Here is a 27,448-nt window from a genome sequence, read left to right on the forward strand (position 1 = left end):
CTCTGAAGCCCTCTAAACCTCCTCTTGGGCTGGTTTCACAATACTCTAGGCCTTTCCTACTAGGGATCTGCTTTAGGGTTACATTTTATAAACATCCATTTGCTTGTACCAACCTCTTCCTTCTTTTTCATCAATTACCTACTGCCACTTACCACCACCATCCTTGGTAGCTGGCTCATGAACCACTTTAGCCCTGCATCCTCATCAGTAGTTCAATGAGCATTTGGCATTAGGAATAAGAAGATGAATAAGACAGATCTTGTCCTTAAGATGTTAGGTCCAGCCTGTTCCCTTTCACTCCTTGAATGTACTATTTCCTCCTTCTGGAATATACCCTCTCCCAAATCTTCTAACTTTGTGCCATTGGTTGCTCTTTCTTCAATGTTTCCACAACACTATGTTCCCATCTCTGTCATAATTTATCATGTAACCAAAATGACTTGCTTACGTCTCTGCCTCCCTCCTAGACTCTGAGCTGTTCAATTCAATGGTGTGTGTGTGTGTGTGTGTGTGCAGTCTTCAGTCTCTGTGATCTACCTGACACTGCCAACCACTCTTCTTCTCCTTGAAAGGCTCCTCCCCCATCCCATACACTCCACAACCCTGAGTCCTCAATCTTTTTGACCACTTTTTAAACTAAATATGTATGTCTCAGCAGGGGGCCCTCAGGCTTCTGCTCTTTTCTTCTCTAGTCTTTCAGTTTTAACTATCATATTGACCTGGATGGTTCCAAAATATCTATTCTCCACCCTCATTGGAACCCATTGCTACAGCCATCTCAGGGATCTTGTGGTCATCTCAGCCTCAGCAAGCCTAAAATTAAACTCTGTGTCAATTCCCTCAGGGGGGTTTCTCCTCATGACAACTTCATTTCTGTGAAGACACTACCATCCATCTTTCTGGACTTGCCATTACTCCAAACTCCTTTCCCTCTTCTTCTTTGCCCAGTGTCTCCTAAATCTGTCTCTTTCCTCTCCCTATCTGCCCCCCCCAAAAAGGGTTCTGAGGTCAGATTGCTTCAGCTCTGCCACTTATAAATCACGTGAATTTGGCAAAACTTTTCAGAGCTTCTGCCTCCTTATCTTAAATTGGAGGTAATAATAACATCTATTTCATGCAGTTTATTTATGAGGATTAAATGAGATACAATGCAATAAAGGGCTTATTAGCCCAGTGCCTGATACATAGCAGGTATTCAATAAATGCTAATTATTTTTGTAATCATTATTTCCTTGTACCTAGACTATTGCAGTCATCACCCAACTAATTGCTCTGCCTCTTCTTGGCGTTATTCTGTACACTGGGAGGGGAACTTGGAACATCTATTAAGTGCCAAGTACTTCATTCTTACAGCAATCTTCTGCAGCCTCAGCATCACTTTATACAAATGGAACAGAACTGAGATTTGAGCATAGGTCTAACCTTAACCCTTTCCACACCTCCAAATTACCAGCTAACCATAAAATACCATTTTCCACACACCATCCTGCTCAAAAAAACCTTGAATCACCACCACACCCATTTCCCTTCAGAACAGAACCCAAATTCATTATCCTAAGACTTACAGGCTTGCACCATTTCCCTACTTCCAGCACTTTCTTATATGAAACCTGTACTTCATAGAAATGGGTCTATGTCCCATCCACATCTTGTACACCCTCATCTTCCTACCTGACATACCCTCTCCATCCCCTTCCCTTGCTTCAATCTGGCCTTTCCTTCAAGGCCAAACTAGAGTCGCCCCCAACTCCAACTCCAATAATGCCTGTCCTGACTCACCACCACCACCCAAGTCTCCTTTGACCCCTGGAGCATCTGCCTGTGTGCTTTTCGACACTTGGTGTTCGCTTCTCTGTGTTTCTTTGCACTTATGTTTTCTCACCAAGCTGTAAACCTCTACACTTCAGGGAATCAGCCTTTTTTTTTTTTTTGTACCCCAAGTAGCCCAGAGCCCTACGTATATATAGAAAGTGTTCGATAAATATGGGTTGTTTTTGGATGAAAAATGATCTTCCTAACTGGTTGATGTCTCTCCTTCTGGGGTGGTGGTGGTGACAGAATGAGCTTCACCTTAATTTCACCCAATGTCTTCAGCCCCCTGCAAACCCCCTCAGGTTTATTCTTTACTTTCTCACCCTCCCTGCCTTCCTTCTCCACTGCCATCTTCTCAAACCCCTCCTCCAGGGACATTTCTTTAGTTCATTCCCTCCAACCTCGCTATTACCCCAGGGCAGCTCCCCACTACCCTCTCCCAGGACTCAGCTCCCCTCCTGCAGTCCCCCCACCCCAACAGACCCTCTACCCTGGGACTATGCTTTCGGCTTTGGCCCCCAAATCTGGATATCCTCCCCCAGAGCCGTGGAGTGGTTCTATCTCCAAGATTATTTATTTAGCTTCTTTCCTCTCCCTCAGGGCTGCCCCTCAGACCCACCTCCTCCAGTTTCACCCCTTTGGACCCTGCCTCCAGAGCTGTTCTTTTAGCCTCTGCGACCCCCACCCCAGCGTCGCTCCTCCGCCAGTGTCCCTAGGCTGGCCGGGAGCCGCTGGCCGCGCGGGTCTGGCCCGGGTGCTGCCCCCACGCCCCTGGCCGCCCCCCGCCGGGGCGGGGCGCGCGGAGGCGGGGGCGCGCTGGCGGCCGAGGCGGCGGCGGCGGCGAACACAGGCGGGCCGGGCGCGTGTCCGCGGCGCCGTGACTCGGCGGCTCCGCAGCGGCTGCAGCGGGAGGACCCGGCCGGAGCCGCCGCCGCCGCCGCCGCCATCGCAGCCGGGCGGCCGGGCCCCGCCGCCGGGATGCCGAAGAGCCGGGGCGGCCGCGCCGCGCCGGGGCCGCTGCCGCCGAGCCGGGCCCGGCTCTGGAGCCGCTGGCGGGCCCCGGGGCGGCTGCTGCTGCTGCTGCCCGCGCTCTGCTGCCTCCCTGGCGCCGCGCGGGCGGCGGCGGCGGCGGCGGCGGCGGGGGCCGGGGACCGGGCGGCGCGGGCGGCCGAGGCTGAAGCGCCCTTCGCCGGGCAGGTGGGGCTGGCGCGCCGGGCTGGGCCGGGGCGCGGGCTCGGGGCCTCCGGGCAGGGCGGGGGGCGGCGCTGGGGCCGGGCCTGGTCCGGGCCGCGCTTGCCGCTGGGAGCGCGGAGGCGTCTCACCGGGGTCCGCGCCTGGGGTCCCGGCCAGCGGCCCAGGGCTGGGGCTGGGAAGGGCCGCGCCAGGCCCGCGGGGGCCCCCGGAGTCGCTTCAGCACCGCGGACAGGGGCAGCGGGCGTGGGGCGGAGCGGGAGGGTCGGAATTGTTGTGGCGGTGGGGTGTGTGGCCTGCATGACTATGTGTGAGGGAAACCGTACAACGCCTGGGAGTAAATAGTAAGCGCAGCCAGTCTGTTGTGGGTTGGGAGAAGAAACCGAGGATGTTCAAGCTGGAGAGGAGAGGATGAGGGGGAAGGAGGGCGGGGGAAGGACTCGATCACTGTCTTCATACCTCAAGGGCTGTCACGTGGAGGAAGGATAGACTTGCTCTGCGTGGCCCCACAGGGCAGAACTAGGGCCATCAGGGGTGGGGGTAGGGATTGCAAGAAGGCACATTTCGCTCAATATAGGAAGAAGTTTGTAACAATCCGAGCTGCTCAGCCAGCTTGGGAGGCGGTGAGCTGCTCATCACAGACATGTGCAAGCAAAAGCTCCAGGAGCGGATTGGATGGATACATGCATAATACCTGCATGGATACAAGCATAATAATAACACTAATGCCAGCCAGCATTTACTGAGCACTCACTGTGTGCCAGGCCTAGTGCTTAATTTTATATGAATTATCTCATTTAACCCTCACAACTCCTCTATGAGATAATCATACTGATTTTCCTCATTTTATAGATGAGGCTAGAGACTCGGAATTAAGTGATTGCCCAAGGTCACACAGCTAGTGAGTGATGGAGTTGGGACTCTAACCTAGGCAAGCTGACTCTAGTCTCCACATATTTAACTATGACATTATTCTATATCACACAAGGGTGGGGACAGTTGGACGAGGTAATTTTTCTGATCTCTTCCAACCTACCAGCCTATGATTCTGATAAGTGATGTTGGGACAGTGGTTTTCACTAAAGAATATCAGAGCAATTGCCTTGGTTAACCTAAGACATGGAGTGTGTTTGTTGAAGTAGACAGTCTGTTTGTTCTGAAGAATCTGCCAGTACAGGGATTCTTAATTGAGCATGGGACTCAGGGGGTCTGAAATCTTGTGCAAAATTGTGTTTGTGTGTGCAAATGTGTTTTTCTAGGAGAGAATCCCTGGATTTCTTCAGGCTCTCAAAGGGGTACACGTTCCTCCAAAATTAGGGTGTGTAGAAGGTCTCTTTAGTCCTATGGGTAGTTGTCTTCCAAAGGTCATATAATTGCTGTTGACTTTTAGTGAAAACTTTCCCTAGCCTGTTTGTGTTTTCAGCTTTATGTCATCTCAAAGTAATGCGTCTCATGAGTTTACCCCCTATAAAAAGCTGGATTCCTTTAGTCTTCCCGAGTATACAAGGTGAGGTGGGAGGACCCTAGCCTGGGATTTAGGAGGCCTGGACTTCTAATCCTACCTTGGCTCCTGGTGGCTTCTGTGACCTTGGGCCATTTCCTTGCCCTCTCTAAGCCTGAATTTTACCATCTCTAATATAAAGAGATTGGGCTAGATGATCTCAACTCTGAAACCCTTTTATTCCTATGATATTTCAGGCATTAAAAGAGCCTATTCGGTTGAATATGTTAGAATTTGGAGAGAAAGTTGTGGTACCCACTCTCCTTATCAGTTTTATAGGCTTTGATTATTCCACCTCCCTTAGCCTTCGTCTTTTCGTACTTAAGTTTCCCCCTTATAATAGGCCACCTCTAGAATAGCCACACTCATCCTCTGGGTCATTTTAGTTGATGTATTCTAGATATCCTGGGAACCTAACTTTCGATAGATATAAACCTGATTATTGTCCCCAGATGTGGGACCTTGTAGTCTTACACAAAGGAGGATGATTTCCTCTTTGGTTTTCAGGTCCCTTCCTGCTTCTGCCTATCCCTTTGTCAGCCTTCCTGACCCCACCACATTAGGACACTGCCTTTAGGAAACAATCTGCAGTAGCTCCCCAATCCCTTTCCTGGGCCAAAACTAATAGCCTGCAACACAACACTCTCTCCGTGGATTATTTTTACTGAAGTGCATCATTACCTTACATTTCCCCACGTTGACGTTTATCTGCCATTTTTGCATTCCACTCAGTACCTTCCTTTAGCTCTCTCTCTCTCTTTCTCTCCCCTTTGGCAGCATCTCCCTACCTGAAAGGGCTTAATATGATCTGCAGTCCTGAAATTTTCACTTTGCTCTACTTCTTCTGGATCACTTATAAAAAATTTAAATCAGACAAGCCCCAGCATGGTCTCTTGGGGGCCCCGGCACTCTTAATCTCCTTTCATTTAGAGAAGTGACCAGCTCCATCTATTTATTTATTTTCATCTATTTATTTATTGCCTTCTATTGTTTATTTCCTTCTATTGTTTTCTATCTCTGAGCTCCCAGCCCTGATAAAAGCATCACCCTCAACTGTCCATGATGACTCTATCTTCAATTTCTAATATACTGTCCAACATGTTCCAAAAGATAATTATATGCACTGCTTCTCTAAGCAATTTGCAGATTATTATCCCTTCATTGAATATTATCATGTGGATCACATGATTGAAACCTTATAGAAATTACTGTTGCTTTTCAACCAGCAGATAATGTTGCTTACTCTTCTTTCTGTCTTTTAAGGCCTCTGGAGTAGGACTCCACTCGACCTCCTTATGAGAAGGCTGTCTTTCCCACTGCTCATCCATACAGATCCTTACTCAGAGAAGCTTGTCTCTCCTTTATCCTAAGACAAGCTTCTCATGTTTCCCTGGACATTTCCACATGCTGTTTACATCTGTACCTCCACCCATCCGTCTGCTTCCTTTCCTTAAACTTCCAGCTCAAGCCCTGCTTCTCTAGGAAAATTTCCCTGAGTTCTCTTGTCATTTATTTCTCTCTTCTCAGGGAAGCACTTTGAGGCAGCTCCAGCCAGTTCATTATTTAATTTTTTTTAATATTTAGATATTATTTGGGGAAAAGAAAAGACCTTCCTTTACCAAAGCACTTTATGTTTTTAGATCCAGCACAATCCCCAGCTCTCAGTGCTCATTGTTAATTACTCAGTAAGCAATCAATGATTCTACTCTTTATCCTTTATGCCAAAAGTTACATGAATCTGAAATAGAAGCTTACGGGCATGTGGTCTCAAGATGCCTTCTAAAACCTGTCTTAGGGATAAGACTCATTGCCCACCTGCCCTTCCTTCAGTGAAAATAAGGGTTATTCCTTTTGGCAGTGGTTCCACAATTACACCCTTGAATTCTCTCATAATTCTTTAGGTAGGCTGTCATCTAGTGGTAGTGACATACAATAGAGAGGAATTGAGAGGTGGTCATGACCTTAGAGATCACCAAGTAAACACACAGATTTAACAGATCTTCTTGAATTGCCATTAAGTGAGTTGCCCAAGGTCACTAAGCCTGATAGTAGGTGATTCAGAACTAGAACTTTTCTCTGGTTTCCTGACTCCTTAGTTGAAAGCATCTTCACTATCTTTGCCTATTGATTTCGAATCTCTGATCTTTCATTACCAAAAGACAAAGCCAAAAAAAATTCATTCAGTTTGTTTTCTCCTTTGCTTTGTTGAGTCTTTCTTTTGTATTTTGCACATTGGGGGATCCCACTGATTGTCTAATTGGCTTCCTGTGTTTGGTTTATTTAAAGCATCTCTTTCTCTTATTATGAGCTGAGTAGAATGCCCCCAAAATAGATTTTTGGCCCTCCTAACTCCCAATTGGATTCTGAGGAAGGTCAGTATAGGCAGAAAGAGACAAGCCAATCAGCACAGGCCACATGAGTGAGTGAGCGTGACTCCAGGACCTCGGACTTAATGGAGTCCTGCTCTCTAGACTGGTTTTAAGGGATCTACTCTGGGCAGATGGAGACCATTCTTTAGTTTGCACCTGTAGTCAAGAAAGTCAGAGCGCTAAATGAGTCTAGGGGTGGGATAGGTCTATTAAAAAGCACTGACAGATTCCCAAGCCAAAAATATATTTCAGACTGATCATGCCCTCCAATATATTTTCATTCTTGTCTGAAAAAAGAAAATTCTGTTAGGAAGTCCTTCCTTTTATCTAACCTAAGCCTAGTCTGCTGTATTTTTAATTCATTCTCTCTTATCATTACTGTGGTTTTTCCTATCACTTTAATAGACTCATATCTGTAAAGTGCTTTGCAGTTTCCAGACACTTCGTGTATGTGGCCCTACTTGATCCTGGCAGCACCATTATGACGTAGACAAGGAAGATATTGCCCTCACTTTATAGAGGGACAAAGAGAGAGATGATGTGACTTGTCCACATCTTGCCCAGGGACCCACATGGAGTTAATAAACAGTAAAGCAAGGACCAGAAGCTGGGTTTCCTGTTCTTGGTCTGAGTGCTCTCCCCTCTGCACTAAACTGCTCTATTCTGGATTATTGTAATAGCCTTCTAGCCACTCTTTTCCACTTTCAGGTATCTCCCACTCTAGTCATTGAAAGAGGTAGTTTTAGAGCAAAGAAAAGTAAAATGTAATTGTACCAAAGAGATTAATCTTAGGCAGTACATAGCCTTATGATATGGTATAGTTTAAACTCAAAACCAGAGGAACCAATTCTTAATAGACTGCAGCCAATGTCTCTTCAAGATTTAGCACAGTGCCTGGCACATTCTAGATACTTGATAAATATTTTAAATGGATTTTATTGTCTGTGTACACCCACCAACTTCTTTATTTTTCCCCACCAACTTCTTTTAGTAGTGCTTGGTACACAAAAGTCAGTACTTTGTTTTGAAGAATAATGAATGCATGCTAGAGGTTTAAACAAGGTCTGAGGAAGATCCAAAGCAGGAGGAGACGGGGTAGGGGAAGTCAGGGAATGCTCTATGAATAAGGTTAGTATCGAAGATGAACCTTTGAGGGAGGAAAGGGACAAAGTACAGTGAGTTGGAGCAGTCCAGACAGAAGGGAAGCATGAACCAGGGTGCCACACAAGTGCAGGGCATATTTAGGAAACAGAAGAGAATTTCATGTGCCTGAGGGCTTGAGTTATTGCTATTTCCACTAAGAGGGTTTGAGAAGAGGCTGGAAAGGGAGGCTGAGAGCAGATTGTGAAATTGGCTTTTGTCCAACGTTTGAAGGGAGTCATGAAAGGTTTCTGAGCACAGAAGTGACCTACTCGGAGCCATTTTGAGGAATTGGAAGCACCGAGGTCTGGTTCCCAAGTTGTTCTGGTTGCCAGCCCCACCCTAGATGCTGTTAGCTTTCTTAGCACAACTTAGGTCTGTGTATCTGTTTTAGTGTGCAGATCAAAGTTCTGCATCCCAGCTCTGGTCCTCCCTAGCTGAGCAATTTGGGAACAAATCATTTGGTTTCACTGGATCTCAGGATTGATTTTGTTCCAGTCCCTCCCTGGTTTTTCTTTATTATTACTCTATGGATTGGTTTTAATGGGCAACTTGGAACTAGGCTTTGATGATATATAAGTACATAGGATAATGGCAAAGCCACATAATAAAAGATAATATTTTCTCAAAGATCGTACATATTGTTATAACAAAGTTGGTAGAAAAAGCAAGGCATAGTTATTAACAACTTTGTTAGCAGTAATTTAAAAGCTTCCTTCTGTATCACAAACACTCACATGCACACCGTTCTTTCTGCCCCAAAAGCGCTGGGCCAGAAAGAGCCATTCTTCCCCACCTCCTCTCCTCACCTGCCTCAGTAGAATCTGCCCCCAACCCCAGCAGTTCCACATCCTGAACAGATCTTCCCTGTGGCTGCTTCTCTCTACCACCACTGCCTCCCCTTTAGTGGAAACTTCCATCATGTCTCATCTGGATCTCAGAAACTTCCCACCCGATCAGCCTCTCCTGCCCACCTCTAATCCTTCCTCCTGCAGCAGCCAGAGTGACCTTTTAAAAATAAATCTACACAGGGGTCAGTTATATCTGAAGCAAATATGGCAAAAGCCAAGATTTAACAAAGCTGGTTGGTGATCATCCAAGGATTTTTTTAAAATTATTTTTATGCCTTTCTAAATGTTTGAAATATTTAATAAAAATTATTTTAAACAAAAAAAAATATGATCATGTGACTCCCACCCTCACCTTGCTTAAAATGGCTTTTAGGATAAAGGCTAAACTAATATTACTATACTATGGCTACTTCTTTTCATTTTTATTATGGAAAATTTTCAAACACACACGAAAATAGAACGAATAGTATAATGAGACCCCTTGTACCCAGCACCTAACAGGCTGCTTAATAAGGCCTCCGAGGCCCTGTGTGACTGAGTCCCTCCCGCCTCTCCACTTCCTTGCATACCACCTTCTCAGTAAACTCCAAATGCCCTGGCCTTCTTCCTCTTTTTCTAACATGCAGGCTCCTTACCACCTCAGGAATTCAGTAAGATATTCTTTTCCTGGGGTGCTCATTCTTTGACCTTTACCTTTACCTCTTCTGCTCATGCACAGATCTTGGCTGAGATGTCACATCCTCCAGGAGGCCATCCTTGACATCACAGCCTAGATCTCCCATCATCCACTTTCTTTCCCTGGATCTTCTCCTTTTTGTTCATTCTACTTATTACCATTGAATTGAAACATTTAGCTTTTCCATATCTGTCTCCCCCACCAGCCTGTAAGCTCCATGAGGAAGAGCTCCAGGGAGTGACAGGCATGGAAACCACTATTTGTAAATGTACTATGAAAGATGCCACAAGCAAGGGGTGCATTGAATGGGAGCCCAGAGGAAGTCCATTTAACCCTGGATAGGCCTCCCTGCTAAAGTGGCATTCACGTTGTATTTTGAAAGACAGCTAATAGTTCATCTGGGAGAGGCCAGAATCCATGTGGGAAAGGCATTCTAGGGAGAGGGAGTGGAAAACAGGCATAGAGGAGGGAACTTGCAGGATGTGCTCAGGCAACACAAGTAGATCAGTAGGTAGACTAGGGGGTGCTTGGGGTGGGCAAGGAGGGTAGGACATACAAGACAGGGGCTAAGGCTAGAAAGGGGCATTGGCATCAGATTGTGAAGCTTGTCAAGTACCATGCTAAGGAGCTTGAACTTTAAGACTGGCAGCAAGGAACCAGACAGTCGGCTCCATGCTCAATCCAATTAAGCTAAAGTAATAGAACTTTATATAATTACTTAAAGGTTATCTAGTTCAGCTGGCTGCCTGTTTCAGTTGAGAAACTAAGGCCTAAAAAATTAAATAAATACAAATAAATTAAAAAAGAAACTAAGGCCTGACCACAGTCTTTGTCCTCCTTCCTCCCTCTTCTTAAGTCATCATAAGTCAAGCCCCAGGAGACAGAAAGGCACTGGGAAGAGTGAGGAAGACTAAGTCTTCTTGCTTCTCCGAGAGTGAATGAGAGTGTGGCCACACTCCTGGCCTTGGGAGGAAGCCTCCCCAGAATTGGAAAACTCAGGCATCCCAGTGCTGACCCAAAACCCCAAATGTGCCACCTCCCTGGGCCTGGTGATTGTCTGGCTTGTGGTGGCCTCCTGGGAGTGGGCCAAGGACCTTGTGCCGAGCGCCAGGGAATTCCCGCTAGTGCACTTACCACCCACTCAAGAGCTGGTGGAAGCCAAGAGGCAACGCAGTGCCATTAAGGTGTTTGTCAAGAAGCTAAGTTGGGTATTGTGGGCGATCCTGATGGCCCTTTTTAGATTGGCTGTAAGTAGGAAAAAAAAGACATCATTTGGAGGCAAACCATGTGGCGGCTGTAGCATGACAGAGGGAACCCTCCCTAGGAGGCAGGGACACTAGCCTCCATTTTCAGCTCCTCCACCAACTTGCTCTGTGACTTTTGGATAAGTCATTTCACCCCGAGTTTTATTTTTCTCTTTCTCAAAACAAGCATGTTAAATTAGATGATCTCTAAGTATTTGTTGACAAGTGCATTTTCTAGATACCTGTATGGTTAAGCCTTCCAAGTTTGAAGTTTTAAAAAATTAGTTATAACTCAGGTGGGCCCAGGATCAAGGCTGGACCTCTGTTGTGTGGGTAGTGGAGGAAGCAGGGGTTTGGTGGAACAGGAGGTGGAGGAACTGCCACAGTCATAAGGCTAACCTCTGAGGAGTCACCAAAGACACACAGTGATTTGGTCAGGAATCAACGGCCAAAGGCAGCGGTCAACGTATTGCTGGAGAGCGTGGAAGCAAGAATATAGGCAATAACATCGCAAGAACACTTGCTATGTGCCGGGATCTGTTCAATGCTTTACATGCATCTATCAGTTTCTTATTGCTCCAAATTACCACCAACTTAGCAGTTTATTACAACACAAAAGTATTGTCCTACAGTTCTGAAATTTATCATATCTTATTATTATCTGACAGTCTGAAGTTTGAAATGGGACTTAGTGGGACTAAAATCAAGATGTCGGCTGAGCTGCATTATTTCTGGAGGTTCCAGGGGAGAATCAGTACCTTGTCAGTACCTTCTAGAGGCTGCCCACATTCCTTGGCTTGTGGCCTCCTTTCATCAATAACATTATTCTGACATCTGCTCTTGTCTTTACATCTTCTCCGATGCTGACCCACCTTCCTCTCTCTTAAAAGGACCCTTGTGATTACATTGAGCCCACCTGGATGATCCAGGATAATCTCCCCACCTGAAGATCATTAACTTAATCACATCTTAAAGTCTCCTTTGCCACATAAGGTAACAGAGTTGCAGGTTTGGGGGATTAGGATGTAGACATCTTTGAAGGCCCATTATTTTAGCTATTATAGTGTATCATCTCACTGAATCCTCCTAACAACCTTTCTTTTAGTAACAGATGAAGAAAAATGATGGCCTAGAGAAGTCAGGTCATTTGCCCAAGGACACTCAGCTGGAAGCAGCATTAAGTAATACTTGGCATGTGGTGGCATCTTGGTCCCAACTGACCTATCTTTTTAGATACAACCCCACCGAGTTCCCAGGTGTGTAGGACTAGAGTCTCACTCTCTGGAGGACACTGAGAACCAGGCAGGGAGGGAATCTGAGGTCCTAAGAAACAGATTAGGGTCCTCACAATCTCAGTTTAGGATATGAGTGCCATACAGGGAAACTGAGGCCAAAACCCACTTGTAAGGACTGAACTAACATGGCAATGAAAAGGGAAGGATGATCTTAGGCCACGCTTGATGCCAGTGTGCAATGATGTGATAGAATCTCAATGTTGGGGTTATAGCTGTTGATGGACCATTTGCAAAAGTTAGGAACGACCAAGGAAGTAGGCAGGTGGAGGACCCAGCGATGAGAGCAGAGCTGAGGCACAGAGTGCAGGGGCTGGCTCATGAGTCAACTTGAATAGAAGGCTTTCCTAAATGGGCAACACGCCTCCTGTCCTAGTAAATCAAGGGTGATACCAAACATAACATGACCTTTTTCTCACAGCACAGGTCATTACTCCTAGTGTTCCCCACTGCAGTGGTTCTCAGACTTTAGTAGACAACCGAATCACCTTAGGAGCTTGTTTTTAAAAGCACAGATTCCCAGTTCCCAACCTCAGAGGGCCTGATATAGTAGGTCTAGATTCAGGTTTGGGAATATGTACTTTTAACAAGCTCCTTGGATGATGTGACACTGACAGCCCGTGATGCACAAGGACTGCACACTGTGAAACACAGCCTCAGTATTTGGGGCTGAGGTGCGGAGAGGGGTTTAGGGTTGTTTGTCACCTAACAGAAAAACAAGTCATTATTATTGGTATCTTTCACTGAGGACTTAATAACCATATATTATGTTATTTCATCTTCACAACGACTCCATGGGGCACATGCTAATGACATGATGCAGATGAAGCCTGAAGTGAACAATAGAGAGGCTGAATAATTTGCCTAATCTCAGGTAACAAGTAAATGGGAGAACTAGGATTTGACCCCGGCATGGTGTGTCTCCAGAGCATCCACTCTTAACCATGACCCTAAATGTCCTCTCCAGCTGCCTCGCTCACTGCTCACCACACCCCACGGGATGCCTATTCATGTCCACCAGCTCAGAATAGGAAAGCAACTCTCCTTCTGAGCCTCATCCTGGGGGATATTGACTCAATGCCTAGTGCTTCCCCTAAAAGGTAGAATTTAGGGTTGCAAAGACCCTTAGAGAATATTCAAGGCAGCCCTAAATGGGAATTCCTTTATATTAGTGGTTTTCAACATGGGACAATTCTGCCCACCCTGAAGGGAACTTTTCAGCGATGTCTGGAGACATTTCTGGTTGTCACAACTGAGGGAATGGTGCTGCTGGCATCTAGTTGTAGGAGCCAGGATGCTGCTAAATGTCCTACGATGCACAGGACAGCCCCCCTACTCCATGACAGAATTATCTGGCCCAAAATATCAATAGTGCTGAGGTTAAGAAACCCCGTTCTGCAGCAAGTTCCCACCAGTGACCACTCACCCTCTCCCTGAACCCGTCAACTCATTTTCATTCATTAAATAGGTATCTATGCTGGGCCCTGTGCAAGGTGTGGGGAGACAATGAGTGAAGAAGACAGACTTCTTCTATGGGCCCCACCATCAGGCATTGTGTAGTCTTTGTATACCTTGTGTAGGAGAGGAGACAAGTAATTCCACATGTGATTACAACTCTGTGTGATAGGAATTGTGAGAAGGAGAAGAGTGGGTGCTGACTGGGGATGTAGGAGGAACTCTGAATTAAGAGGTCAAGGAAGGCTTCCCCAGAGAAAGTGAGAGGAGCACGATCTGGATAGAAGGAACTATGGATGCCAGGGTCTGGAAGAATTAGAACACCCTAGAACAAGGACTGTTAGGTGGTGAATAGGAAAAGAGGCTGCAGAAGTAGTCAGGGGCCACATCACAAAGCTTCTTGTTGTTTTTTTTAAAACGACTTCATTGAGGTATAACTGACATACAAAAAGCTGCATGTACTTAATGTGCACAACTTAATGAGTTTGGAGATAAGAATACACCTGTGAAACCATCACAGCAATCTATGCCATAAACAAATCCACTCCCTCCAAAAGTTTTCTTCTGCCCTCTTTATTTCTGTTATCATCATCATCGTTATCTTATGCTAAGGATACTTCAGATCTGCCCTTTTAGCAGATGTTTTCAGCATATAATGCAATGTTGTTAACTATAGGCACTATGCTGTACAGTAGAGCACTAGGATTTATTAATCTTGTGTAACTGAAACTCAGTACCTTGACTAATACCCCTCGTTTATCCCTCCCTCAAAAGCTCATGGTGGAAAGCCCTAGAAGCTGCCTCGGGGTGTTTACACTTTCTCTTCCCTCTTCTTGGAACTCTCTCACCTCCTTGAGGTCTCTTGCTCAAATGTCATTTCCACAGAGAGAGACTTTCCCTGACCATTCTCTATAAAATAGTTGTCCCACCACTCTCTCTCTCCTTAACCTACTTTATTTTTCATAGCACATATCACTACATGGCTCGTGCAGTAGACGGTAGCTAGAAAGTAACGACAGTGGTTTTGTTCTAGGTTTATTTCCCAGAGCCTGGTACATAGTGCCCGGGACATAGTAGTAGGTCCTCTAATGCTTACTGAATGAATAGACAGAACAGATTTGATGTTTAGGAGACAGAACCAAGAGTTCTTTGGCAAAAGACAATGTGAGCCAAGGAGAGGGAGGAGATGTGGGCCCTAAGAAGCTTCTGGTTTGATAACTGGGAAGGTGATGGCGCCACAGACTGGTGTAGGAATCGAAGCAGAAGGGCAGTGAGCTCACAGCGATCTGAGATAAGACACTGCTCTGTAGGACTGTGAGGTACTGAAAGTCCTAGGAGGGGAAAGGGATGCCTGTCCAGTGGTCTGACAGCGTGGAATATCTGGCTTCAGATATAACTGGGTCTGAATCCTGCCACTTATTAGCTTTGTGGCTTTGGATGATTACTTAACCTCTCTGAACCTCAGTTTCTTCATCTGCAAATTGGGGATCATAATTCCTACCTGGTGGGGTCGTTGCATTCTAGAGTGCCTAGCACAATGCCAGGTAAATAGTAGGTGTTCTAAAATAGTAGCTATTATCCTTGTTATTACAATTAGAGCATCTCTGTTTAAAAGTTGCTTCTTATAATGAATCAAGATCTGTGTCCTGGTCTTAGTTTGGCCCTCTGTGCTGACCAGAATAAATCTCCTTCTTCCATAGCCATTTGGCTTTCTGAAGATAGTCATGTCCCCCGCAGCCCTCCCTTCTCCAGTCTAAACATCCCTCATCTTTCCTTTGTGGGGCATGGTGCCTATGAGTGGCTCCCTCACTCTCCCGGCCACTCTCCTTTGGTCTTGCTCTGGTTTGTCACTGTCCCTCCACATTCACAATGTCTAGAACCGGACTTGGACCTCCTCTGCCTGTTGAGGTCAGTGCCTTGTTCCTGTTATATCATCGCCTGAGATTAAGACCTCAGCTGCCTATATGCTTTGATCAGGATCTTTATTCTTCCTTCCTCACTCCAGATCATGCTTCCAAATTTGACACCTGCCTGCCTGTCCCTTCTTTGTGGACTTCACCTCTGGCCTTTCTGACAATACCTTGTGATCCACTGCATTCCTGACCAAACACTTGACCCTAATCATTCTCCCGCTCTTTCTCCGGGCCTATAGAGTCTGGTTTGGGCTCACACCCGACCAGATGCAATGCTCCTGAACACCCCCCCCCCACTCGGGACACCGCGCTTATTTAACTGATCCATCTCTCCCCTCCCCCATGGCCGGCTCTGTTTTCCAAGAGCAAACGCAGCACCACCAGTTGATCTGCTTTTTGCCGCCTCCATTGACACTTCTAATCTCACCACCGCCTCTGCTGTCTGCCGCTCTCTTCCCTCTTCGGCCCCTTTTTTTCTCTTCGTTCTCTGCTCTCTCCTTTGCCTGCCACTCTACTGAACGTCTAGGATTTGTCTTCTCGGGAACCAAAATCCCGCCTTCTGGCCAGCGGACCAATCACGCTGTGTCGTCTGTGATCGCTACATTTGTAGTTCAGCCAGGCTATTTTGGTCCCTGCTCCCAACGCTGAGATTTTTCTCACTTTCCTCTGGGTTTACACCTCTTTCAGCACTTAAAGGGTGACAGACAGCTTAGAGTTGGTTAACTGAGCTGTAAAGGTTAGACTTCTGACGCGGCTGGTGATTGATTAATGGATCCAGGTGTAAAAAGATGAAAGATGTTTAAAACTGAATCGGGTTTTTTCTTCCTTTAGTGGTTTGTATCTTTTTTCAGATGGGACAATGGAGCCTATTGCCTCATCAAGCAAATAAGTCAAACCACAATAGGTTGGATTTCAGCAGTTTTTTCAGCCTCTGATAGATTCCAAGGATTATGCTTGGTGCTTTCATGTGTATTACTCATTAAACCGTCTCAAGATGAAATCCCTTCCTTGGTATCCAGACAGTACCTCCTAGACCAACTGTTCATTCATTCATTCATCCAGTGATTATCTATTGTGCCAGGGGCTGTTCTAAGTACTGTAGCAGACACAAAAATAAAGATGACAGTCCTTGCTCCTTGGGAACACAATCTAGTGAGGAAAACATATCCACCAACAGGTATGATGCACTGAGGTAGTTGCGATTAGAGTGCTAGAGAAGTAAGGCACTGCAGGGGTGAAGAGGGTGCCCGCTAGCTTGCCAGGGAGAGTTGAGGGAGGTTTACCAAAGGAGGTGACATTTCAGCGAGACTTTAAGGGATGAGTTTGCTAACAAGCAGAAAGAGAGAGTAGGCTTTGTTGGCAGCAGGAACAGCCTGGAAGTGTGAAAGGATAGGGAATGTTTTGGACTTGGTTTGACTGGAGTGTAGAAGACTTGCTTCAAAATCAGGAGCTTCTTACCAGAGAAGTTAGAGGGTTGCCTGGGTCACAGAGCGAGTGAATGGAAGAGACAGGGTTAAACAGTGGAAGCTGGAACTCTCTGGCCCCTAATTTACTGTCCTTAGCCTCCTACCCTGTAACACACACACACACACACACACACACACACACACACACACACACACCCTGCAGATCCAATCTCAGTGCCCTCTTCTCTGGCTTAGAGCTCCCCGTCCCCCATTCCCCTCATGGGGGTCTGCCCCTGACCTCTAAGGATTATCCCCAGTGAACCTGGGAGGAAAGCAGAGCCTAGAGAAGGCTGATCCATTCTAATGTGTGGTCCTGATCTAGACATTTGCCTCGGACCTTAGATCCTAACTCCTAACGCTGCTGAAATAGACTCTGTGACCTTCATAATGGACCCTGATTGGCTTTGAGATGCTCCTTGCTTGAGTATCCCACAGCAAGGAGCTGGGTAAACCAAACTGCCTTTTACTGACTAGGAGCTACTTTCAATTCCCCAAAGTTTTAGAAGCCTGGAGTGAGTTTATGCCCCAAATTCCCTGTTTCCTATCTCCTCCCATAAGTAGTAATGAGGGCAAAGGGGAGAAGATTCTTAAATTCCATACAAGCTTAGAGGTAGGTGCTCAAAAAAACACACAGTTGGCTGGTTTGTCAGAGGTATCTGTCCAAAGTTCCCCAGTCATTTCCCAAATGCCATAAATCATCTTAATTGGATTTTTAGAGTCCACAGATGGGAGGAATTGGATATTAGGTTTGTACCACACCTCTTTTTGGAACAGCCTAAGGCAGCCTACAGATTGAAACAATGTTTTTAAGTAAAACTTTTAAGGATGAAACATAACTTGGTGGTTGAAAAGATTAAAAAAGTGATAGCTACTTCCAAGCATCACCGTGCTCAACATTTACGCTATAAATTTGGCTGAAAGATTCCTGGAAGGAAAGCCATAAAAGAAAGCCATTGGGTTGCCCAGTGTGCATTTTCTGAAACCAGAAAGCACAGGCTCTCCTGTAGGGAAACCATTTTCCTCAAGCTAAAGCTCGATAGAAAGTGAATGTGTTTGGCCCTAATAAAGCTGAGCAACAGGGTGAAAAGTGGGCAGTTCAAATCAGCAGTCATTTATCTGCAGGCAGTGCTCCCAGAGCCGTGTGAAAGATGTTCATGCCCATAGATCACCTAAGAGCAAGTAGACTTGACCATGAGAGACGCACTGCCCTCCATAGGACCCAGAAGGACTGGCTCTTAGTCCAGGCGAAACGTGGGAGGGCAGTGACTAGATTTCAAAAGTCAGAGTCACAGACCCTGTTTTCCACCTCAATTTTACAAAAGATAGCAGCAGAAATACTGTCCCAAGGGATAACAAACTCAAATCACTTTTGAGTGATTATGTTTCAGATGCATTTGTTCATTTCATCTTAACAATAATTTGTGCAAGAGGGTTATTGTTTATATTTTACTAATAAGGAAACTGAAGTTCAGTTTGCCCAAAGTCACACAGCTGGCAAGTGGTAAAGCCAGGATTCCATCTCAGGGCTGTGTGCCCCTTCCCCACCATACCACCCTGTTTATTCACCTCAACAATTCTTCATCAAAGTTTCTGTAAAGAAAGAGAATGTAACATGGCATTCTGACTGTGAGGGGCTGAGGAATACAGTGCTTGGACTTGGTGCTTGGATGATGTAACTTAACCTGGGAGTAGAAGCTGGATCACCTAGATGGATGAATGGGCAACTTTTCGGTTGCCCTGTCCTGTCCATTTCCAGATGTTTTACTTGAGCTTTTTGGCTGATCCCAGGCCACGGTCAAGTCACAAGTGATTCTCTGTCATCTGTCCACTTTGTGAGCAGATAATTAATTGTATATCATCTCTCCCCACTTCCCTCCTTTCCCACCCTCTCTCATTGCCACACTCCTCCCCACCAAGTTCCACTGTCTTAAACACTGCTCAGAATGTGCCATGCTCCCCAGGCAATTGCATGTGTTGTATTCTTCAAGGCTCAGCTCAGATCCCATCTCCACCTGGAACCCTCCCCTGAGTTCTCCTTGCTCTTCCACGTGGATAAGGCACCTCACCTCTGTTCTCCCATGGAACCCTCTACGCACCCGATTTTTAGTGCTATATTTTCGCAATGGGTTTACTTGTTGGTCTGTGAGCTCGTTATTCATCTCTGTATCCCCAGAGCCTGCAAGTGCCTAGCAGGTATTCGGTGTCCGATAATGTTAGCTGAATGGACACAATAAATAGCTACTGTGTGTCAGGAACTTCCTGGGCACCAGATATAGAGAGATGAGTAAAACCCAGACCCTACCCTTAAGGAGCTCAGAGTCTGACACAGAAAGTAATAATTAGAGCCCAATATTATAAGACCTATACTGTCTAAAACTGTGGATGTAGGGAGCAGAAAGAAGAAAATAGCAGGGTGAGGAGTGAGGCAGGTTTTCCAGAGGGAGTAATTTATGGACTGAACTTTCAAATAATGAAAGATTTTTGCCAAGAAGTATGCCAGGCAGAGGGGAAAGACATACAAAGGCATGAAAGAGAGTCAGTGTTTGGGGAAGTGCAATAAGTATTGAAATCCTGTGCCAAAACTGAGAATGAAAAACATGTTTTAGATATCAAATGGGAAAGAGATAAGGTTGTTGCCCTCTTGTGGATTTTTTAAGACTTTATTATTCTGACTCTTTGTTTTTAATCAGTCAGATGGATTTCATCACAAGGCAGTAAAGATGTGATAGCCACCCTGGGTGAGATAAATAATCACTTATTTATAGTTTCTGGCCTGCCTCCTTCCAAAGATGGTTTGATTTAACTTGTCGTAACAAACGCATCCACAATAAGACTGTTCATTGAGAAACAAGAAGCAAAACTATAGATGGGAAGCAGTAATATGGCTTCCTGAGTTCTTTTTTTCCTCATTAACTCACTCAGTGTTCAGGATAATCCTCTGAGGATGGGTGGCAGGTTCTGTGTGGATTCAAGACCAGCATGTAGGTGTGTTCCTTACAGAACATGCTTGCAGATTCCACAGATATATAGATGTGTTTTCCCCATTTTCCTCTGGTTAATTCAAGTTTTCATCCCCTCATGTTTGTTGATGAGAATAATCATCTTTACTTTTCTCTCCTTCAATTCATTGAGCATCTTTATCCTGGCTACCTTTGGATTCTCTTGCCCTTTTAAAGTTTTTCTCTTTTTTTTTAATGACTCCATTCATAAAACTTAGAAAACAGAAAAGCACAGAAAAAAGAAGTCCCCTATGATATTATAACAAAGGATATTCACATTAATTCTTTTCTTATTTAAAGAAAAATGTTGACATTATTTCAGACTTTCAGAAAAGTTTTTAAGAATAGGACAAAGAATTCCTGAATACATTTCACCCAGATTCCCCAACTCATTACACTTTATTACATTTACCTTCTCTCTCTACATATACATGTATATTTCCCTAAATCTATTTAAGAAAAAGTTGCAGACATCATGCACACTTATGTAAAACCTGAAATACTTCAGTGTGAATTTCCCCAAAACAAAGAATTCTCGTGCATGCCCAAACTATTATTTTTTAATATGTGCCCTTCCAGGCTTTTTTCTATGTATATATTTATGTATTTATATTTAAATGAAACAATACATTGTCTTGGGGGTTTTTGTTTGTTTATATTAATTTATAATAGGTTGCCTTTTTGGAGGGGTTAGCAATAAAGACTGTATATAATCTCATGCCAATGAATATCCCCCAACATGATTCTTTAGCAGACTGATCTTGGACACAATGGGTTCCTGGGTGGCACCGCATTTTAACAGGCCCCCTGCTTCACAGAATGAAGTGTTCTTGTGCTCTTGTGTGCCTAGTCAGATGTCAGTGGAAACCACTGAATAAATGGTAAAGAGGCAGGGAGGGTACTAGAAAGCCTTGAATGCAATTTAACCTTTATTCTGTAGCCAGCAGAGACCCAACAAAAGGTTTATAGCAGAAGAGTAAGCCAACAAGACCTGTGTCTTCTGTAGATTTATTTGACAGTGTCTGCAGGAGGGAGTGAAGGAGGGAGAAATCAGAGCACGAGTCCATAAATCCCTTGGGTAAAATGATCCCTAGTTTCAAGGGCAAATCTCTGCCCAGGTAGAACAGAGCCTTCTCCAGCATAATGCACTCTTTTCTTTCCCGTGTCTTTCAGAACTGGTTAAAGTCCTATGGCTATCTGCTTCCCTATGACTCCCGGGCATCCGCGTTGCACTCAGGGAAGGCCTTACAGTCCGCAGTCTCCACTATGCAGCAGTTTTACGGGATCCCAGTCACCGGTGTGCTGGATCAAACAACAATTGAGTAAGATTTGCATAGGACATTGTGCCTTTGAACTTTCCAGGCTTACATTTGGGTTCATGTTTGTCATGGCCATGCCCATTCTACCTTCCTATCTTTTACTCCTGCAGTGTCACTCATCCTGGGTCCCCTTTCCTATGTGAGCTGGGGATGTGCTCTGCCATAAACTTGCTGTGTGACCTTGGACAAGATGCTAAACTCTTCTGGGCCTCAGTTTCCTTATCAGTACAATAAAGGGTTTGGTTATTAGATGGTCTTAAATCTCCTCTGACTCTAATAACCTGTAGGTCTGTGAGTCAGACCTCTGGCATTCCCTGAGATGTACGCATCTCTCTTGATACAGAGAATTCTTGAGTGATCACGCAAGTCCTGTTCCACTTTTCCCATTTATCAAACATCTGCTGAATGCATGCATGTGCCAGGTGCTGGCCTTGGGCCTATGATCCCTGTCCTCCAGAGGCTCATCATTTAGTGAAAAATACCAGCACCTAGCTACACTGGTCTAGAACTCAGAAGGAAATACTGAGTTCTATGGAGATACTTAGGAGGTAACACTAAATCAGCCAAACCACAAGGATGGTTTTACACTCAGGGAGAGTGTCAAGAGGAGGAAGAGAAGAGTGCTAGGCGTGGAACCCACACAGCAAGGGGAGAAGGACCAGCCTGAGAAGTGGAGGAAGCCTGGGTTGGTGACACCGTGGCAGAGATGGGGGATGGTCAGCAGTATCAGCTGCAAGGTGTCCAAACAGGAGGCCAAAAGGGGTCTGCTGGGTTTAGTAACAAAGAGGCCATTGAAACCTCCATGGAAGCTGGCGGCAAAGTCAGACTGCAGTGGGGAGAAGGGAAGGTGAGAAGTGGGGTTGGCAAAAGTAAGGACATCTTTCAAGAAACTGAACAGTGAAGAGAAGGAAGAATAGATGGCAGCTAGAGAGGGATGAATTCTGGTTTAAGATGGGAGAGAGTTGAGTATGTTTTTTGGCTTTTTTTTTTTTAAAGGAATAGCCATGAAAGTTATTAAAGCTGTTTATGAAAAACCATTACTGCCACAAAGGCATGGCCAAGAGCTGGAGCGTTTCCCAATGAGGTGGTGAGGGGTGGGACCCCGAGCTCGGGTGGAAAGAGACAGCAGGGCTGAGGAGGATGCGGGAAGTCAGCAGGCAGAGGACAAGAAATCCAGCCAATTGTGGGTCCCTTGGGTGAGTCACTCCTTGAGATGATCATCTCTCTGGGCCTCGGCTAGTTCATTTATAGAGGGGAGTGTTGGACTCTCAAATTCTAGTTTCCATTTTCCTAAGCTTCTAAGCTTTTAAAATTTGGTGAGTCTGGGGTATTACTATCCTAAAATTCTGTCCAAACATTTTCTACTCCTAAGATTGTCTGATTGTGAGATGGTGAAATTCTCAGATAATACATTTGACTGCTCCTACGATCTTGCGAGTACAGCGGACTCCTTGGCCCTGTGGCCTCACGAGCGAGCTGGTTAAAGGGAGCCTGACCGCCTTTCAGCGTGGAGGTGATTCTGTGCAGGCCTCGAGGCAGCGCATCCTGGGGCAGGACCACTGGTGTCTCTGCTGAGGCACCACCTGGCCTTGGGTTTTGCTCTGTTCCAGAAAGCCCCAGGCCTGTTGGACAGGGTTCTGAGAGTGGCAGGTGGCGGCAAGAGGAGGAGGCAGAGGGATCATCTGAGGGAGGAGGACGGCAGTTCCCACTCACCGTTCTGCCCCGCCTCTTTGTAGGAAGGTGGGGGGATTGCAGGTTGGGAGGCATCGGAAGGAAGGTGCTCTTACCTCATCCCAGCCCTGAGTGGGGAGGTGTCTGGAACTTAGAGACCTAAGTTTCAACTCCAGCTCTGTGACCTTCAGCAGACACTGCCTCTCTCTGGGCCTGTTTCCTCCCTGGGGGCCCTTCCAGGTCCCGCTCAGCCTCACTGTAGCAGAGGTGGCTCCTAGTTCTCTTCCCAGATATTATTAGTGAAAGGAAGCAAAATTAGCACTGTAATGCTTTCTCTTTTTTGGAGGGGAGTAATTAGGTTTATTTATTTGTTGATGGAGGTCCTGGGGATTGAACCCAGGTAGATCATTAACACTTTGAAGTATTATTTTTGAGTGCCTACCTTGGGAAAGGTCACACATGAATCACTCATTCATTCATTCAACAAACATAGTTCCTCTAACCCAACTTTGTGCTAAGCATGGTAAAAGAACAGAAAAGAAAAGAAAAGCCCCAGCTTTTGTTAGTTAAATTGCATTAATTAATAATTCATTCATCCGTTCAGCAAAGTTCCAGTCCTGCCTCACTGTTGGTTATGTTTTGCAAGCTGCTCGATTTATCTGTGTATCTTCTCCTTTGTCTGTAAAATGAGAATCAATAATTTCTGATTACCTCACAGAGTTAATCAATTTTTTTTAGAAAAAGAAAATGAATAGTGAACATTATAAATGTTTATACCAATGCATGTTATTATTACTATTATGTCTTTTATTATTGATTTCTGAGTATGGACACTCAAGGCAATGTCGAGCGTACAAAAATGAGTAAGACTGGGTTAAGTCCCTCAAGGGGGCTTTTCATATTTGGTTAAAACAGTCTGTGTCTCTTTTTCTCTCTATTGCCAAAGGCAACTGCTTTCAACCACTGCAGATGAGGTCAGCCTGTCTTCCCTCCCAGCGATCTCAGTCTACAGTTTAGTGAGTTGGTCATTAGGGTGGCATAGGGACATAAAATGCAAAGATGGCCCTTCCAATCAGCCAAGATCTTTTAAATCTCCTACCTGGCCCCTTTTTTATGCCCCCAGTGAAGTCCCAGGCTTACTGTTTCCTAATGCAACTTAACTGGACAACAAACAGTTATCAGGATTTACTTAATTCCAGGCACTGGGCTAGCTTCTAAGGACACAGTGATGAATATGACAGAGTTTCTGTGCTCAGAGAAGTCACCATTTATTAGAGGCAATAGACTAATAGATTTTAAATCATAATATAGTATAGGAAGTTCTGTGGATATAGTATAGGCTAATATAGTATAGGCTAAGTCCTACAGTTGTTCAGCCACTCTTTGAACACCTAGAGGGAAAGGGAATTTGTTGTCTTCCAAGCTATGCCTTTCTTTCTACAATGGGATAGTTCTCATTTCATCCATTCATTCATTCAACAAATCATTCTCAAACACCTTCTGCGTCAGGCACTGTGCTGGCACTGGGGATACAGGCAAGGTTCCTAACCTCATGGAGCTTAGAATCTGGTAAGAGAGACAAAGAATAAATAACAAGCTGAATATAATGTAATTTCAAGCAGTGATACACGCTATGAAGAAAAATTAGGCAGAATAAACTGATAGAGGTGGGAGGGGAAGGCTATTTTAGATAGGGTGGGCAGGGAAGTTCTCTTGGAGAGGGTGACATCTGAGCAGAGATCTTAATGAAGTAAGGGAACCAACCAGGTGAAGAAGAGCATGGCAAGCCGAGGGTACAACAAATGCAAAGACTCTGAAGTGGGATGTTCAGAGTGTGTTCAAGGCACAGCAGGGAGGCCACTGTAGCTGGAGAAGCGTATGTGCAGGGAAGGAGGGTGAAGGTGTCCTTGGCAAGAAGACAGGGGCTAGATCACACAGGGGCCGTGGCCAAGGTGAGGAATTTGGATTTTATTCTAGGTCTTTGGGGAAATCATTGAAGGGTTTCAACCAGGGAGTGATGTGATCTCATTACATTAATGGAGCATTTTCACATATACTCACTCCTTTGAGGCTCCTCACAACCTAAGAACAGCAAGAACTATAATTCTTGTGTTGCAGATGCAGAAACTGAGGCTCATGTTGATTCAGTCACTTGCCTGGGCTCCTGTGATTAGTGGGAGCGCTGGAACTAGGAAGCCCATGTCTTCTGACTCCATCTCTTATACAACAGCACTTCTTCATATTCAATTATGAGTGAATGAACTGATGAATTGATCAGTCGATCGTGATCCTGGTGGGGACCCCATCAGAGCCAGGGACGCAGAGTCAAGGTTAAGCGAGCACATTGCCAGTCAGCCTGGGACTGGGGACTCTGCAGTGCCTTCCTAGAATGTCCAGTGACTACAGTATTTGTGTGTATGTGTGTCCTCTCTCTGCCCAGGTGGATGAAGAAACCCCGATGTGGTGTCCCTGATCACCCACATTTAAGCCGTAGGCGGAGAAACAAGCGCTATGCCCTGACAGGACAGAAGTGGAGGCAGAAACACATCACCTACAGGTATCTTGAATCCATCTCCTACTCCCTGGCTTTGGCTCCATCCTCACTCTGTTTATTTCGGCCTGAGTTTCTGAGGTTCACACTGTAGGTGGGTCTGTGATCAGGGTCAGGCTCTGAGAGCTTATGACATTGTCCCGTCCCCACTGTAGCATCCACAGGCTGCTGGGTTTCCAACTTCAGGTTTATTTGGTCCTTAAGGGGCTCATGAGTTATGTTCTGTTTGGATTCCTATAGTTTTTAGCTGCAGAAAGTGGGGTATGGATGGTTCAGTAACTTTCACCTGGGATAAAGAACCACAGTTGAACTCAGCCTCCCTATCTCTGCTTGCCAAACCCCACTCCCTCCAATCTAGATCCCCTCCCCAATTAGCCTGATGGACTTCAACTGAGATGTCCAGCACAGAGTTCCTGTTGTTTCTTAAGGAGTGTAAAGAACTGGGAACTGAATTATGACAGTGTCATCCCTTGGCTGTCTAGGAAAACCAAGGGCAAAGCAGGATCAGACTCCACATCAGACCAGTGACCAAGAGCAGGGAAGATGGAACCCATCGCAGCAGACACAGTCATCAGGACTCAGATGGGGTGGGGCAAGGGCCAGGCATGGGGCAGGCTCAGCTCAGCCCTGGCTGGCACCTCTCAAGTCTGATTCCACCTCAGCTGGATCCCCTGGGTTCAGGAGTAGGATCTAAGACAGAGATCCTTAGAGTTGAGCAAAGGGCTCTCCTGCTCACAAGCTGTAGGGACCAGAACAGGATTTTTTTCCAGAAATCTGACAAGAGAAGGAAACTTAAGAAGAATCTGGGCTAGAAACCTAGATAGACTCTTAGAGTCTCCTGAAGAGGCAGACTGGATCAAGAGAAAGAAGAACTGGCTTTTAACCCATCTCTGACCTTAACTTCTATCACCCAGCCTCCCTGGGCTTCAGTTTCCTTAGCTATAAGAGAATGGGTGAATGAATAATCTTCGCCCCAGGTGTTCACAGGGCAGAGAAGCCAGGGTGGTGATGCTCCATTGTGGAGAAACATGCAGTCTAGACACAGTAACCTTAAAGAGTTAAATCTATAACTGATTCAATCAGTTGCCACCCTATACCAGCTTCTAGGTAGACAAACAGTAGTAGTTGGTGCCAAAGATTTTTTAAAGGGATGTTTCACTTAAACTCTCTACTGTTTAAATGTTTTTATAACTTTTATAAATGTATCTATTTTATGTATTGGGAGAAAAACTTAAAATTTAGAAAATGCCATGCACCAACTTAATTTTTTTCTACAAATTCAACACAGACATTTTCAGAGATCAAATATAAAACACTGAGTAAGGGGCGGGGGTGGGGACACAGAGCCTTGCCTACCCAGCCTCTTCTTTAATCCCTGGGGTACCTCAGCAGAATTTTAGGGTTCAAAATTTGAAGACCACTGGCCCCCACAGTCTCTGATGTTTATTCAGCTCTGTCAGTCTCTGGTCCTCCCTATTAATCCTTCTCTCTCTCACCAGCATTCACAACTACACCCCAAAGGTGGGTGAGCTAGACACACGGAAAGCCATTCGCCAGGCTTTTGATGTGTGGCAGAAGGTGACCCCGCTGACCTTTGAAGAGGTGCCATACCATGAAATCAAAAGTGACCGGAAGGAGGCAGACATCATGATCTTCTTTGCTTCTGGCTTCCATGGCGACAGCTCCCCGTTTGATGGAGAAGGGGGATTCCTGGCTCATGCCTACTTCCCTGGCCCAGGGATCGGTGGAGACACTCACTTTGACTCAGATGAGCCATGGACATTGGGAAATGCCAACCACGATGGTAAGGTTATGAGGGACAGGGGGTCAACTCTGCATTGCTTGGCTGTCAGGGACAGAAGCCCTGAGGGACAGTTTGGAGGATACCATGGCTGAGTTCCCTGATTTCTAGAGATTCTTGTCCAAGAACTAACAACCAAAGAGGGTGGAAACTGGGGTCTCTGATAATATTCAACACTTGATCCATCAGGGCCAGGG

The 27,448-nt window shown here is 45.6% G+C and overlaps 1 protein-coding gene and 1 long non-coding RNA gene across 2 annotated transcripts in view; one reads left to right on the plus strand and one right to left on the minus strand.

The window, feature by feature from the left end:
- LOC140687419 (uncharacterized) overlaps window positions 1-27,448 on the minus strand; it is a 76,590-nt gene that overhangs the window by 40,380 nt on the left and 8,762 nt on the right. The gene's annotated exons all lie outside the window — the stretch shown is intronic.
- Window positions 2,676-27,448, plus strand: part of MMP24 (matrix metallopeptidase 24) — a 42,981-nt gene continuing 18,208 nt past the window's right edge. Inside the window, exons 1-4 of the mRNA XM_072944098.1 lie at window positions 2,676-3,009; window positions 21,083-21,231; window positions 25,340-25,456; window positions 26,950-27,254. Of these exons, the coding sequence (XP_072800199.1) occupies window positions 2,791-3,009; window positions 21,083-21,231; window positions 25,340-25,456; window positions 26,950-27,254 (790 nt within the window). The 5' untranslated portion in view covers window positions 2,676-2,790. The remainder of the gene's footprint in view (window positions 3,010-21,082; window positions 21,232-25,339; window positions 25,457-26,949; window positions 27,255-27,448) is intronic.

The sequence above is a fragment of the Vicugna pacos genome, chromosome 19, assembly GCF_048564905.1.
Source record: "Vicugna pacos chromosome 19, VicPac4, whole genome shotgun sequence".
In the NCBI taxonomy this organism is placed as follows: domain Eukaryota; kingdom Metazoa; phylum Chordata; class Mammalia; order Artiodactyla; family Camelidae; genus Vicugna; species Vicugna pacos.